This window comes from Anoplolepis gracilipes, chromosome 1 (assembly GCF_047496725.1).
Source record: "Anoplolepis gracilipes chromosome 1, ASM4749672v1, whole genome shotgun sequence".
In the NCBI taxonomy this organism is placed as follows: domain Eukaryota; kingdom Metazoa; phylum Arthropoda; class Insecta; order Hymenoptera; family Formicidae; genus Anoplolepis; species Anoplolepis gracilipes.
In genome coordinates, this window is record NC_132970.1 from 14,556,361 (window position 1) to 14,572,654 (window position 16,294).

The 16,294-nt window shown below is 37.1% G+C and overlaps 2 protein-coding genes across 4 annotated transcripts in view; one reads left to right on the forward strand and one right to left on the reverse strand.

Annotated features, from left to right (window-relative positions):
• Positions 1-18: 18 nt before the first annotated feature.
• The window catches only part of LOC140673216 (elongation factor-like GTPase 1), a 34,666-nt gene continuing 18,390 nt past the window's right edge, over positions 19-16,294 (reverse strand). The window contains exons 5-6 of one of the 3 annotated variants that reach the window (XM_072905974.1): positions 1,272-1,459; positions 19-832 (exon numbers count right to left, since the gene is read on the reverse strand). In XM_072905974.1, coding sequence (XP_072762075.1) covers positions 644-832; positions 1,272-1,459 — 377 coding nt within the window. In that variant the 3' untranslated portion in view covers positions 19-643. Of the gene's footprint in view, positions 833-1,271; positions 1,460-4,533; positions 5,759-9,279; positions 9,410-16,294 lie in introns of those variants that run through there. The other 2 variants (XM_072905983.1, XM_072906005.1) reach the window with 2 other exon arrangements.
• Aos (protein argos) lies at positions 2,346-9,466 on the forward strand. The gene is made up of 4 exons (XM_072906042.1): positions 2,346-3,551; positions 7,223-7,443; positions 7,835-8,006; positions 8,196-9,466. The coding sequence occupies exons 1-4, from the start codon at positions 3,297-3,299 to the stop codon at positions 8,439-8,441; spliced, it is 894 nt and encodes a 297-aa protein (XP_072762143.1). The 5' UTR covers positions 2,346-3,296; the 3' UTR covers positions 8,442-9,466.

A 16,294-nucleotide genomic window follows, 5' to 3' on the forward strand; every position in this document is an offset into this window, starting at 1 on the left:
AAATTATAATAACAAAAATTTGTAAATTGACCAAGGACTTTATATAAAGAGTACATTGAAAATTTATGCTATATATCTGTCATTATTTTGACACAAATGTATACATATGTACATTTATTTCATGTAATTAATGTAAGCGTTCTATGATAATATGATAATAATATTACGATTTTTTTTTAATTTGTAAATAATTTGTAATGTTATACAAGATACAGTTATGTGAGTTATGTGTCATTATACATTTTCACTCATACGTATATCCTGTTTTACGCAAAATATGTTATATAATGTAACAACATATTTAAAAATAACGTTTAGTCAAAGGAATAAAGACGAATAAAAATGTGAATTTAATTCATCGAATAAAGAAAATATTTAATTCAATATTTAATTTTCCTCATAAATGATGTTTAATAAAATTAAACATTGCTCAACTAATTAATATTTAATCTTTACAATAACGAAATAAGAGAAGCAAACATTTTTTTTTGTTCATGTATTTTCACACTCTAATTACACCTTCGCAGATAGAAAATTTAATGGACGTAAGATAATCGAATCTCAAAGTCTCAACGAGCAGGAAAGACGAAACTTGGCGTAAATGCGCTTTCCGAACAAAATAGTCGCGCAAAGGAATTTCACATCACTTGTTCTTCGAAAGAGTGCGTTGTTTCTCGGCGTGCGGAACTAGCTGGGAGTCTACAGGCAAGCCTTTTCTTCGACGAACCGCGTCCATGTAGCATTTAGCTCGATTATCGCTGTCCGCTTTTTCGCCGAAATGAAGATATTCTTCTTCCGTAGATGGAACCCAGTAAGGATCCTGCTCGATAACCTGTCATAGAAATATTAATGTTAATATAAATTAAAATTGGTAAAAAAAAAACTTTTTCTTCGACATTTCCATGGAATTTATATAAAGAGTACGTTGCAAATGTTTGTCATTATTTTGATATAAATGTATACATTTAATTTATACGAAACTATTCAATGCTAATAGTATGATGGTATTTTTTTTTTAATTTGTAATTAATTTGTAATATTTGTTCTACAAAATACATACTCTAAACTTAAAATTTCGACTTTTTATTCTTGTTGTACTCTTTTTAATAATGATTAAGAGGATAACAAAATATTTGAAAAAGACGTTGCTCAAATTTCTGTATACTTTCATTCTTTTTTTTTTTTTCTTTTTTCTTTCAAGAACATTTTACTGTGTAATAAGATGAGGCGCGGTAGATATACAAAAGATACATCCTACAGCTTTTATGTACCTCCCAATGACTAAAAACTAGTTGCGGACTGGCCAATCCAGACGTTTGCGTCCGCAGTTCTCTCGCAAGGTGGAAACTCTCCAGAACCGGTAGAGTGGCCAAAACTCTGAATTGTCCACCGAAGCCGTAAGCACTTTCCGTAAATACGATGCGACCTTGCCTCTTGCCGAATACAGCGTACAATTTGCCTGCAACGAGAATAATCGTCATAATTTATCTTTGATCTTTCAGAACAAATTTTCAGGAAGATATCGTATATAGAATTGTGTCTCTAATATCGAGAGTATCTTGTTTTAGCATTTTTTTTTGGAGCATTCCACGCATATCTTTTCTCATTCTCCAAATAATGATAAATATCCTCAAACTTATCCCATTTTATCGCTCTTACAACATTTGTACAAGATATTTTCGTTTAAACTCATCTCAAGAATGTACGATACAAAGGGATTGCGAATAAGGATCTCGAGCAATAAAACCGTCGTGAATAAAAATATATCGAGATGTAATTTGCTTTTAGAAATAATGGCTAATTGTATCGAAAACATACACAGAGATGCGAAATGTGAAACGTTCGGAAGAGCAGATGAGAATAACAAGATTTGATTTGCAAAGAGAAAAAGAGAGGGAATCATTGATGAAAAAGCCAGGTTGCGAGGAAAGAGGAAAGAGGAAAGACCACGGAGCCGATGCAGAAAAAGCTACGCGGAGCGTAGTAAATTGCGGCAAAACAGAGCTCGCGCGCGAATGCAAACGGGTCGACTCTGGAGAAAAAGTAAAACGCTCGTTGATACGTTCCCGGGGACCGGGGAGCGCCGTAGAAGAGAGGATGCGATACAAGGACAAACGCGGCAACGACATGTCCCAAGAAAACGGCGACGATGAAAACGTTGGTGGAGGAGAGAGATAGAGCGGGCCTCCGGTTAGAGAGTAGTAGTAGGGATGACGTAAGAGCAAGAGAAAGAATGGGGAGGGGGAAGGGGATAGAAGCAGTCAAGAATGAGAAGAGAAGGAGGGAGGAGAGGGAGAAGGGCAAAGGAAAAGAGGTGGGGGTCCATTCATGCTTTACTTCTGGCTTTTAAGAGTCCAGTCGAGCGGACGGCATACCTTCGCGCATAGGTCGATCTCGTCCGACGTTCCGTTTCACTCGACCTCGGCGATCGTTTTACTCGTTTCATTCCCGAGAGGACACGTAAGAGCCCCATGAAAAGGAGTCCCACCTGGACGATTGATTGATCGATCGATCGCTCGGCAATTACGACGGATAATCTCGAGTAACGAACGGGCAAATTCAGTGAGAGTGCGCGATACGCTCGATCGGCCCGATCCGGGGACCACGGCAGATCGGCTACCGCTCTTTTATGTTTCTAGAAATCGAACGGCGGTAAAGAGAGAGAGATTTCAAGTCGCGGTAAACAGAGACACGTGACGTTCGTTACTCTCGGGGGAAAAGAAAGGGACTGTAAAAGAATTGTAAAGGCTGAGAAATCAAACTCTTGAGAAGGAAGCCTGCGTCAAAAGTTCGAGAAGATTCAAATTGCGCGTTGCGATTTTATCCGAAAGATACTGTCAGATTTTTTTAATATTCCGAGAAGGAATATTAAAAAAATCCCTCGGACGCGGATTCATCTCACGTGATTTGTCATCGGTGGAAGACTCTTCGAGATCAAATTCACGTCTCAAAGTCGAAGCGAAAATGGACTTCAAGTAATAGCAAGTTATCTCTATCACGAGCTTTCTAAAATCCATTTCTGATGATTATTCTACTGCGAATATTCTTACTATGAGTATTTTTTCGCTCCTCTTTTCCTCGCTCATTTCGAACGTCAAATAATCGCGCAAATAAAAGCGTATCGAGAGTCTTTTCCACTCTTTTTATCACATTTCTCGTTCTCCAATCACAAGTAGAGCACAATAAATTCCCTTTGAACGAAGGAGAGAGACAGAGAGAGAGAAAGATACACAAACAAGCGACCGTTGGGATTTTTTTTTATTGGGAAGAATTTGGCTCCTCTCGCGCGAGACAAGATGACTGGCAAAGCGATACGGCACCTGCTGTACATCCTGCTGGCGATCGTCAGCGTCATTCGTCGCAGCAAATGCGAGTACCTCGAGAGAGCCGAACACGACGATTACCTAAACGAGTATTTACTCTTCGACGAGAGCAAGTACCTCGCCGAATTGCAAGAATTCGACGATACGACGCTCGAGATAGACCTGATCAATCGAAATAGAAGGCACAGATTGACGCATCAGGAGCCAAGGGTGCTCTATCAAGTGGGGGTAAGCCACTTATCGATTCTAATACTTATTTTTATAATTTATTATGTTTTTTTTTTTCCATTCCTCAATATCTTCTTTTCCTATATTATATCCGTAATTAATGATTTATCTCTAGCTAAATTTGTCAGGCGACTGTAAATATGTATTATCAAATTAAAGATTATCTGATCGATATTTGTGTCTACAATAACGCCATTTATATTTGTTTAATGTCCCTTTATCGTTATTATCTTTGTATGTTTTTCCTTTTCATTCTCCGATTGATCATATATTAAATACGTTAACGTATCTTTAAGCCAATTTTACTCGTTAGAATCGCATTACTATTCGTCAAGTTCTTCGAATAAATTATCGTCTACAAAACGATTAAATATTAATGAGTCGCGCGATTGCATTTACCGGAAAAACATCGCGGCAAAAATATATATGTATATTTCGCGTTATTCAATCGCTTCGTATTTTGCGTTATTTTATTTCTTTTTTAATTCGATCGAATTTGCTTTCGCGAGCCTCGATTTTTTTTTTCCCCTTTCGACACACGTGGCACATTCCTTCGCGTTTTCAGAAAGTTTTAATAATATGTGTCCGTAGCAACGTACATATGCGCGAGTTCATATATTCTCTCGGGTAGCATTCCGAGGATTTGAAGCTAAATCGTCCGCTTACAGGCGCGCAGGAAGTATCGTGGGGAGAGGGAAACGTAGCCGTTAGCAAAGAGCGGCGCCCACTCGATGCTCGAACCTGTTGCTGTCGTAGCTGTAAACACCTACGTATCGGCCGTACGTATGCGTGTACGTATGCATGTACGGGGTACGTAGGTTTACACGTGCGGGGATAAGCGCAACACCCAAGTACGACATATCGTAGATACGTACGTTCGCACGTGGGCCGAGAGTACGTGCGCAGGAATGATATGGCGGGGATGACGATATACGCGTATGTTCTGCGTATATATATATATATATATATATATATATATATATGTGTGTGTGTGTGTTTGTGTGTACATGAGAGGAGAAAAAAACTGTGTACTCTCTTTATATCGGACAAAGGTCATGCGACTCGGTTTGTCGTTATCCCGTCGGAATCACTTTGCATATTCATTCTGAAAAATATTTCTCCTCTTTATTTGTATCTCTCTGTATATTTACTGTTCCCTTCTCTCTCCATCGCTAATTATACATCTACTTGTTAATTTATTTATCTTGATTAATTAGAAAGCGCGATTTAACCGGAGAGTAGCCTTTTCTCGCGGACCATTCCATTCATAAGTAAATCGTACACAGGATAAAGGTCGGAGATGTAATGAACCGAAAAGAAAGTAATTTAGAAGAAATTATTCGAACTTAAAAAAAAGGTTCTTCAATTTTTTCAAATTTCAATTTTTTTTTACATTTTCGATTTATTTTTACGCGAGGAATGTTTGCCTTCTTTTCGATCGTATGACCCCTGGCTCTGTATTATAATTATCTATTAATATGCGGAATGATATATGAATTTGCAATTTTGCAGCGATCAATGAATCCTTGAACGTTGAATTATATCGGGCATCCAGTTCCATTATATATCTTTTTAATCGGCACGAGATTTCCGAGCTCTCTTAGAAACATCCGGTATAGCTGTACGGTACGATGAGCGAGCGATCTTTTTACTAACGTCATCCATCCATCCATCCATCCATCCATCCGACCAGATTCCCTTCGTCGTCGTGCGTCTCCTGCTTCTCTTTTCCTCTTTCTTTTTTGTTCCGTAGCTTCCACCTCGTCTCGCGCGCCCTTCTTCTCTTCGTCGTCCTCGTCCTCGCGCGGTACCTTTAGCGGCCACCTCCTCCTGCTCTCTTCCTCCACCTCCGTCTCTTTCTCCTCCTTTGCCTTCGTGTGGTATGTCCATCCCGAGTGCCAGGTGTCATTTTCATTGCGGCCGTGCGAGAAGCGAGAGACGCGTGAGAACTTCCGGATGGTTTACGGCGCCCTTCCGGTCCTTCTATTATCCCATTTTAGTTTACCACCACTGTGTATGCGTGAATCCCTGCCGTTCCGCTATATCAGCTTCAAAAACTTCCTTCACCTTTCGTTACGCTCGCCTTTTCTTTCGTTCTTAGGACCGACGGAAGTAGGATAAAGAGATGCGTAGAAAATGCCTCTTGCGGGAAATGCGATTAACGATCGGAAGTTCGGTTGAAATCGGAGATCGGTTTATGTAAAAGGCTTTCAAAAAAAAAAAAAAAAAAATATATATATATATTTCATCCTTTCAACGATCGAAATTTATCTGCATTTCAATAGATCGCATAAGCAAATTTGAATAGATCGATTGAATGGATGATTTAAAAAAATTAATTCATATGTAATAATGCAAATATACGGAAAGCATATTTTAAAAAATTTGCACATAAAAAAAATGTTTTCTTCTACAAGTTTGTTAATAAAATATTGTAACGTAAAAAAAAAAAAAAAAAAAAAAAAAAAAAAAAAAATTGTACGACGGAAAAAAACATCTGGCGAAAGAACATTTCTTGAGCAAATGGAAAATTATTCAACCATCGCGTATAGTTTGTCGCTTGACGGTATTCGCAGATGTAGGCTAGACTTTGGTCCGAACGGATATCCAAGAGAACGAGATCAAGGAACATTTTCCTCGTAAAAAGCTGCTCGTGCGATCCGTTGTATCGTGACGGAGATGATCGTAGAGTAATAGTAGTAGCAATAGTAGAAGCCAGAAAAAGACAAACGAGATGAACGGAGGATGGTCGTAGAAAAAAGTCGAATGCTCACAGTCGACGGTAAAACGGCGGAAGGCCATTTCCTCGAACCTTTTCTTCGCTGAATGGCACGTTGCTTAACTACTTCTGCTCACGCACTATCGTACACTTTGATAAGTGTATCGCGTTAACAGAAAACACGCGTGACTTCTCGCGACGAACGTTTGTTTTTTTTTTCTTTTTCTTTTTTCCCTATAAAACCATAATATATCCGGGAAGGATGAATTAGAAGAAAATCAATCTCCAGAGTCAATAATAAAAATAAAATCATCGTCAACATCGCTCTAACAATCTTATCGCGTACAAAGTGTCTTTATAAATTTCTCTCATAAGTTTCTTTAGAATCGTGGCAAAACTATTCAGCGGTTTAAATGTCAAATGCAAAATCGCAAAGATCGGATCTGGCGGATCTAAAAATTTAAAACCTAACGCACATACTTCGGCACAGATATCTCGCCTTACGGTAGTTGATGTCGTCGATGACGATAGGCCGGACAGGACGTACGCGATTGCCTCAATGAATGGACTGGCAACATCTAAATAGTCCAGTTACAGCAGACTTTGTATCGCCGGCGCAGGAAAGAGCGGATATACTTTAGTTACGAGTCTGTGCGCAATCGTCTCGTTTATTTCATTAACCGTGTCCCATAGCGCGACACACGTTCAGACGTTTTATTATTACGCAACGGTACAATCACTGCGATCTTAATCGCTCTACTAATAAAATAATTCCGTTATCATTTCGTGTGCGATCAATCGTGATAAGATATTACCAGGAGATATAGAGATTTCTCGGCTGATTCATCGTATCTCCTCTACCGATTCGAGGGACTTTTCATTGTTGGAAAAAAACAAAACATTCACCATCAATCGCTTTATTCATGACGCGAGTATCTGTTTATTTGCGCAGGATAGCGAGAAGGAGTTGCCAGAGTGCGCAGACCGGAGCGAGGTATGTAGCAAGGTGGATTTATATGGTGCACCGTGGGTCGAGAGACAATGTCGTTGTCCGAATGGCCGTGCCTGCCCCAGCAGTCTTCACGGAGACGACGGACACACGATCATCGATAAAACGCGCCGCTACAAGCTCTGTGAACCCGTGAAACGACTTCCTCTCTGTCGTTACTTCAAGTTAGTTAGATCACGTTATGCATTCTCCTCGATCGTTACTCCTAATTGTTGTTCGATTCTACTTGACATTTTTTTAGTTTATACTTTTTTAATAAACAATTTATTTTTTTCGTATAAAAATCTTATTATTACATAACAAACAATATTTTTCTTACAATTTGAAAAGAAAAAAAAAATTATCTCTTTATTTAGTTACAATGATTTAGAATTGCTCATACATACAAGATTCTAAAGTCTATTTAAAAACTTGTACATACTTAAATATGCAACTGAGAACGTTGTAAATATTAACGTTTTTTTTTTTTTTTTTTTTTTGTCTTGAGAAGTAAATACATTTTTTTCAAATTATACACATTCATGATGGAAATATCCCGACTTTTTTTTACTGCAGAGACATTACGTGGACCCTGGCACCCGGAGGAGGTCCAGCAAACGCGACTGTACAACGAGTTCACTGTCGATGTCGGCCAGGTAGTGTGCCGTATCTAGTTCGTAGACAACCTCATAGATCACCAGATGGAAATCAAGGCTTTATCTACGCCTTCGCTTGCTCTCCGCAAAGCGTAAGTTAGCGGTGCGAGATGTCGCAGTAAAAATAGAAAAAAAGAGCCATTTTTTTTACAAATGCAATATCTAAAATTTTATTAGAGTCAAAAAAAAAAAAGTATGTATTTTCGATAAATCTGTATCTACGTTAATTAATATTAAAATTAATTTGCTTTTAAGAAAAATGTTTTGCCTTATTGATTTAGAGATTACGATGCCAGCATAAGGAGCCCTGTCGTCTGTTCACCGTACGTAAGAGACGCAATTCGCAACTCGAGGAGGTGAATGCCTCGCCACTTTGCCAATGCCCCTCAGGACACCGATGCCCGCGACGACACACGGATCCTGGATCCTCACCGGCGAGATCCTACGCCGGTGTCTTAGAGATCAAGACCTACAGCGGTTACTGCATACCCGACCATAGCTACGACAAAGTGACCTACGGTATTTAGAAGATCGTAGACTCTATATACCTCCTCTCAAAAATATATCGGCGATGTCGATGATCCGGGATTTTTGCCACGCGCGACGTTAGAGAATTGTCATTGAATTGCACGTTTTCGTAAAAAAAAAAAAAAAAAAAATGGTATCACGGTTGCATTTGCATTCTCTTAAAATCAAACAGTCAATTCTCATATCAACGTTGTGAATACTGTAAAAAAATAACTGCAGACAAAGTATTTTAAGTTTTCTTACACACTGTCAAATTTTCAGAAGAATATCTGTATTTTCAGACATTCTTCTGAACATTTCGAAAAAAGTCTCTGACAAAAATATATGTCTGAATTTTTATGCAATATTTTACAGTGAATGTCAATAATAATCTGAAAATTTTCGTAATATCCAGTATTTTTTCGACGGCAGTTTAGAACGCATGTTTATAATTTTTCAAGTGGGCATCTCTTCCTCGCGAATAAAGCGCGCTTAATTCGTTCATCGACACGACGAACGAAAGCCTCGGCGACAGGAAATTGATATATTTGTCAACCGATCATGTTTCATTAACCGTACAATGCCGTGCCATGTAGCATCTCTAATGGCGCGTTGGCAAATATGATGTTAAATGTAAAAAGTATGTACAAAAGTATATAGAGATAAGAAAATTTTGCGTGCCACCTATACAATTTTGTACAATATATAATATTTGAATTCCGTCTTGCTTTGTATCCCCACCAATAACTTGATCATGTTATTGTATGTCTCTTGTAACAACGATGAGTCTTTCCATTTTTAAAGCTATCTACTTTGTATATCTCTTTACAGAATATTACAGACGTCAGACGTCGCAATTGAATATCATTGTAGTCGGTGTAATTTGTATATATCTGTCTCTGATATTCTCGAAGTGTCATTCGAGGAGTATATTTGTATATGGTAGCATGTAAGACGATTCGGATGAGACTCTCTCGATGTTATATGTCTGAAAATACAGATTATATTTGTTAATTTTACTTTAACTTAATAAAAAATATGACAATATTGTGCTTTACTTTCTTCACTTTTTTTCACCCGAGATAGTTTTCTATTTCATATTCATATTTGTCTATTGAGCGAATGAGAATCGGATTTAATTGGAGACTAACGATATAAATAATTTTCTAATAAAATTTATTATCTTTACAAAGTTTGCATATATATGATAAAGAAGCGAGAGATTATCGATCTTTGATGTAGAATTTCCAATCTGCGCCTCAAGTCGATAAAGAAGATTGTGACAATGCTTTCAACGATAAATAATTGTGTACATTTTGATAAAACATTTCTTATCAGGAACAATAAAATATTTCAACTTCCTACAGAGTTGTTTAGATAGTTCTATATTGATAAAGGTTTATTTAAGTTTTCATTTAACACAATCAATTGCTGTATACTTTCATAAATATAAAATATAATAAACGCGGTATCACACATCACTGTATTTAATTATTGCAATTTTTCCTAATTTCTTACGTAAAATTGCGTGAGTCATCATCTAATATAATAGTGATGCTAATTAAAAAATCAAAATTTTTGTCATACTATTATATTTCTTTTTTTTTTTCAAAATATATATCGCACAATATAAAAAAATAACCGCCAATAATATGTTTCTTTAAAAAGGAATCTTTGAGAGTATTATTTTTTTATAATCATTATAAATATGCAAATTTAAATACCGGATGCTTTCTAAAGAAATGCCGGCTTCCCCTCCCAAAATATAGAGAGAGGTACTGCTCTTTCGTTCTCCATCAAGTTATCCTCGGATAACTTGACATAACCAGAACGCGAATGAACGTCATCGGAAGCCATGAGTTATCTGTGAGAACGTTACGGTCCATCACCCGCGACTGTTCGCGGATGCTCTACTCGCACGTTACCATCTGCACGGCACCGTTACCGCCGCACTGCGCTTCACTGCTTTGAATCATTGAATCGCCTTCTCTTGTCCAGCGTACACAATCGTACTTATAAGATACATATGTACGTTTAGACGATCGGTCAAAATCACTCGACATCAGCGATATGCCTTTCGAACGATATTCATCTGTCGCAGCATCCATAATAAATAAATAAATAAATTTTTTTCGTTATATCTGAAAGTTCAATTATTGAGGAATATTTTCAGAATTTTATTACGAAATTTCAAACAAGTTTTTGTCAAGATTACATTTTTTGAACTAGTTGTGTTAATATAATCTCCAAAAAATATTGTTTATTATAATGTCTTTTTTCGAAATTTTTGTTTTATGTTAAAAACCGAATTTTTAATAAAAAACTGAATGAACTGAAAATTTTCTTATGGTACCGAGAGTGAACTCTATTTTTTCATCTTTACAATTTTGAAGAAAAGAGCAGTCAAGTCTAAAGAAATTAATTTAACGTGAAATCAAAGCAGAGATAAAAATCAAAAACATGTTAAAAGGGTATTGTCCATTGTATTTTTCAGTGATTAATTGCCGTGAAAATAATTGATCGCATCTTCGCATAAATTTCCATGAGTTATTCGATAACTATCCGATCGTTTGTAATATACGCAGCGAATATATCATCCGCGATAATTGCCGTAAAAGTTGTGTGCTTAATCGCCCTCGTATACAGAGCATTAGCGTAAGAGACTTTGTATCAATTTTAGAAAGCGAATTCTCTTATGAATATGAAGAGAATTTTTCCCGAGGTGAAAACTTATTTGGACATCGCGTGTTTTCACAACTCTCGCATCATGGACATTAAAAGTATTTTTTTTTTCTCATTATTAGTCAAACTTCTCAGGTGTAAAACGTCCTTATGTCCTCGAACGAAAAACGCATCGTCGCATGATCGAAGAAACTGTTCGTCGATACACTTTTTAGAATTCTTTACATTATTTGTTCCTCTTTCCGAAGACCGCAATCGAGCGTAAAAAAAACTTACAGTAAAGAGCAGATCAGTTTTTCCGATTCCCAGTGATCAGCTGGACGCCGTGTTCTCAATATAGAATCGACATCGGTATCGTGCTGAGCATCTCATTTCTTGCCTTTCTCATTGCTTCCCGAGGAAACAACAACATGCGAACTGTATATCCGAATAGTTGCCTCACGTTGCACCGCAGACAATGATTAGCGTCCACGTCAAATCGATCTCGTGTCTAATATAGATAGTCGCGCAGACTTTCACCGAGATGCATCACCAAGTCGAGAAGAATACGCATTCGATCTTTGGAGAAAGGCCGTGTACTCAATGTGTTACTCGACCGTGTCTATGATCAAAAAGTAGCGATAAAGCGAGAGCCTATCGGCAAGACGGGAAGTAATAATCGCGAAGCTTGCTCTCTCTCGCGTATAATTCATAAAGAGAATTATCTCTTGCTGTAAGCATTAGATTTACAAGAATGAACATGGTTCGACATGCCGACAGATTGCTTGATGCTCTTTCTAAAATAAGCATTTTAAAATAATTCATAATTCTTGTTTATTTTAGAATGTAAGTCAATTGAAATAATATATATCGTAATATCTATTTTAATATTTGCGAATTTTTTTGCATAATTTATCAAACCAGAAGTAAATTTGTCTTTCCTCCTCTACTGTACCTCTTGTAATTGTTAATTTTCATCTATAGATACATGTATAAAAATCTCAATTTATCAATAATTCTCCATAAACAGAAAAAGATCAAAAAATTATAACTTTAAACAATTTATAACTTTAAACATCAAAAATTTCTCTTTAGTGGAAAGATGAAGAGACGCGAGAGTTTATGTAATATAACAAATCTCAGTATGTGTGATAATTTAGATTTAAGATTAAATTGGCGGAATTAGTTAGCTATTTAAGAATAATTCTTATAGATATCAATTTCCAATTAGCAGAAAAAAAAAATAAAAAAGACAAAAAAATTTACAAACTTCTCTCTGATAATTTTATTAATTAAAATCAATCAATAGTTCGTAAGATGTTTTCGATTGATTAAGATAGTTGGTCCGTGAAATCAGTTTCTTTTTTGGAATTTTTTTAAACTTTAATTACATATGAATAAAAGTACTATCTATACATCTGTAAAGTTAGAAAAAGATTAATCGAAACTGAGATATTTAAAATAAAAAGTTAGAACTTTTTATATCTATTGCATACGCTGAACCGGTATCATGTTTTTAATTCGAGCAATTAAACTACTCTTATGGTTTGAATAACAAACAAATAGATAAAAGAAAAATATTATAAAAAAATTTGAATATTTTTGATCGTCTAAAGAAAAAGATATGGAAAATACACAATTTTTGATAATAATAAACTCGTAATGTAGGTATGCGCGGATAGAAAAATCTAAAATAAATAAAAATATTAATAAATTACTTGAGAGAAATAAATCTCTATAATGTTTACAAACACAAAACTTTAAAATCTAAGGGCCGAACACGGATGCTACTTACCAAGATCTAATAATATTTAAATTCTCACTTTTGAATTTTATAAATCCCTCTTTACCTCCCCCCCCCTCCTCAAAAAATATATTATAATAATATAAAAAAAATGATTAATGCGTGTAAATACTTGGCGCAAATAAATTACCGAGTTTTTTCGTTTTGTTAGGTATATTAACTTTTTAATAGTAAATATAAATATTTTTAATAGTAGTATCCTGTCGCGGACCACAACTACCTTGGAGGCTCTTGACGAAATCTAAATTCTAAAAACAATTGGCTCCAGCCATGAAATTCGCTCGCTCGTCTTTCATTGCGCGGAAGGAACGAAAAGCACAAGTTAATCTCGGATGTGCGCGAACATTGTACGTGCCCGAAGTGAGGAAAGCGGAGGAAGGAAGGAGTGGAAGGTGGATTGGTGGAGATGCACAGCTTAGGATTCCCGAGTATACCCGAGCAGTTTCTGGTTGGTTGGTAAGTGGGACTAGCGGGGACTCATAGGCACGGAGCGTCCTACGCGAGGCCGCAGTCGGGCGCAAACCCCGAAACAATCTCACGAGTTTCCTTCATCTTCATCTATACCGCAGTCTCTGCGCAGAAACTCACGGTAGCAGCCAGGCTCACAGCTCACCTCGAAATAACGAGGGACGCTATTCCGCAACGCGGAAGAGGGTGAACATCGGGTGCTATCGAGACTGGATAGACTGTCATCGCGAGCTTGGGTGTCGGTTCGGGCCAAGAATATTCTCGGGCGTACGTTGCATCGTTGTAGTGCGAACAAACTGCAGATTTCTCGAGAGGGAAACGACCGAAAGGCAGCAGGTGTTAGATCGACCGCAGACGCTGGATTGTAAAACCGACTGGTATACCGGCTTGTCAGCGAGTGGAGTACAACTTCCTTCTTTCCTATCAGGGATCGCGGTCGAGGTCGTTACCGAGGTCGCAACCGAGGCGAAGCGAGGACGAAAGTCAAGGTCGAGGGTCAAGTCTACTTACACGCTGCACGAGGTACGAACTTACATTTTTTTTTAAATATTAATGAGTGTACACACGAGACGACGATTGTTGTACTTGGTATCGTTTGAGAATTCACTCGTGATTTTCAAAACATACATGCATGTAATTTATCATATACCTTTCATCGTATAAATTTTTAATACTTTTGTTATTTTATATTATTCTGTAGTTTTTATAAAAATTTAAAAGTATGAATATTAATTAAAATATATAATTATACATTATTTTACTTTATTATTAATCACTATTTTAACTATCATTTTATATTGCTATTATATAATACTTGTTAGTACAATTTATTATGCCTCGATAATAAAATAATAGCTATTGTTTTTTATTTTTTAATAGTGAAGGAATGGTTGCAACTTTAGCAATGCTAAATATCTTTGATGTAATTTTTTTAATTATATTTGCTATCATCTCGATGCGATAAATTCAATATCGCGAGATATACGAATTAATTGAATTAAAAAAGAATAGGGGAGATTTACCTGTCTCTTTTCGATTTGCTCTATTTGCGAATGACATTCATTCGACGTGAACAGTTCTGCCGCGCGAACTAGGTAGATATTTCTTCAGAAGAAGCAACATTCCGATCGCCTCCTTTGCTCTTCATACTTCCGTTACAATCTACGGAACATATGCAACTACCGGCGCGGCGCTACCGATGCGAATCGGAGCGGTGGGTGTATTTTTTATTGAATGTCTTATCCCAAATACCAGAGTGTCTCGGAGAGGCTCTTCTTCTTCTCATCGCAAATATCGCTCCTTTAGAACGAGCGCATAATATGTTATTATCGCCGAATCATTTGCGAAACAAACTATTTGCCTCTCGAGAAAGGAATCTCATTTTACTTTTACATCAGCGACAGACACTGGTTTCTCGGCTCTTACTCTTTCAACTTTACACTCTTCCGAGGATGAATCAACACAGCTGATTGTAAGTATAAGCCGGTTTTTCGAATTATTTCGAAGAAAGCGGAACATGCGGCGTATTTCTCCGATATTACGCTACAATCATTCGCGAGCTTGCTGTGGCGAATGATGTAACCACGTTACATGATGAATCACAACAAGGGAAAGGACCATAATATATGTTAAGCCAATTTAATCAAAGATACGTTAGATAGTTACGTCGTCGTCGTCGGGTCTGTTTCCCTTTGTTTCCGGCCGCGTCTCTTGAATTACGTGAAATACACGTTACTTGCTCGCGAAGATACAATTTCACGAGAGCCTCTCGGACCTCTCTATATCCAGCACTAATCGCGCACTTTCGGCCGGCTTTCCTTTCAGTCTCATTAGTCCGACAAATTGCCGAAACAAACGCACGTGTATCGGTCCATAAACATTCCCTTTACTCTCGCGAGAGAATTAATGCTCATTGCTCGGTGCTTATTAAGCACCGAGGTGAAATTATTCGCCGCTCATCCAATGTCACGTATTAAATCGCTAATAAGATAATATAAGGATTAGATGGTAATAATTTTCTCCTTTAAGCACGTAAAAACTTTCGAATATGCACATATTAAAATTGTACAATGTATTTAAACAGTTTGCTTATTTTCGAATAATTTTCTCTTTCGCGAATCTACTTGCACTACTGTGACATTCACCCTCTCCTTTTTGTGTTCATTCTTCGAGACTCGTCACCGTTCGCCTCCTCTTAAACCGTTTCTTCCGCTGTCCTCCATTAAGAAAATAATCTAATTACTATATTGTTCGCGTAAACACACCCGATGTCGTGGACATTTAAGAGCTTCGTTTGCGGTTTAAACGTGGAAATTCATTCTCTGTCAGAAATATTGTGCGGTTCACCCTGGGAAGAAAACGTTGCGGAAAGCACAGAACGGAAAAATTCTCAAATAATTTCTGTCAGGCGATAAATAATTTTCTCCATTGAAAATCACACACAATCTATTTATCTCTGTGATAAAAACTCATTCGGATTTATGTATATTACGTTCGATAGAGGAATACATTGAATTTATTATTAATGTGTTACGCTTTTCAGGCTCATCGATTATATTTAATCAGTATCGCTTATCACGTCGTTAGGCAGATAGTTATCTTGGTCGAAACGATATATATATCTCGTTCCTTGTCGCGTTCTCACTTCCCCGTTAGATATTTCACTACTGTATCATATATTCAGCACGAGATACATAAACATTTAATATTCTAATGATGCGTAATGTCTAACATATGATGCTCGGAGCGCGCGTGCGGTTTGATATGGCCTTGCAAATGCGACGAGATAACGGCTCGTATCGACGCGGTTTATACCGAATGACCCAATTTCACCGGAGTGTCGTATGGCAAACGTGCGATAACTGTTGCAGCAAAAGACAAGATCGAGCACGTGAAAGGAAAATACATACGTAGGTCGGCAAGTGGATAAGAAGCGGTCAG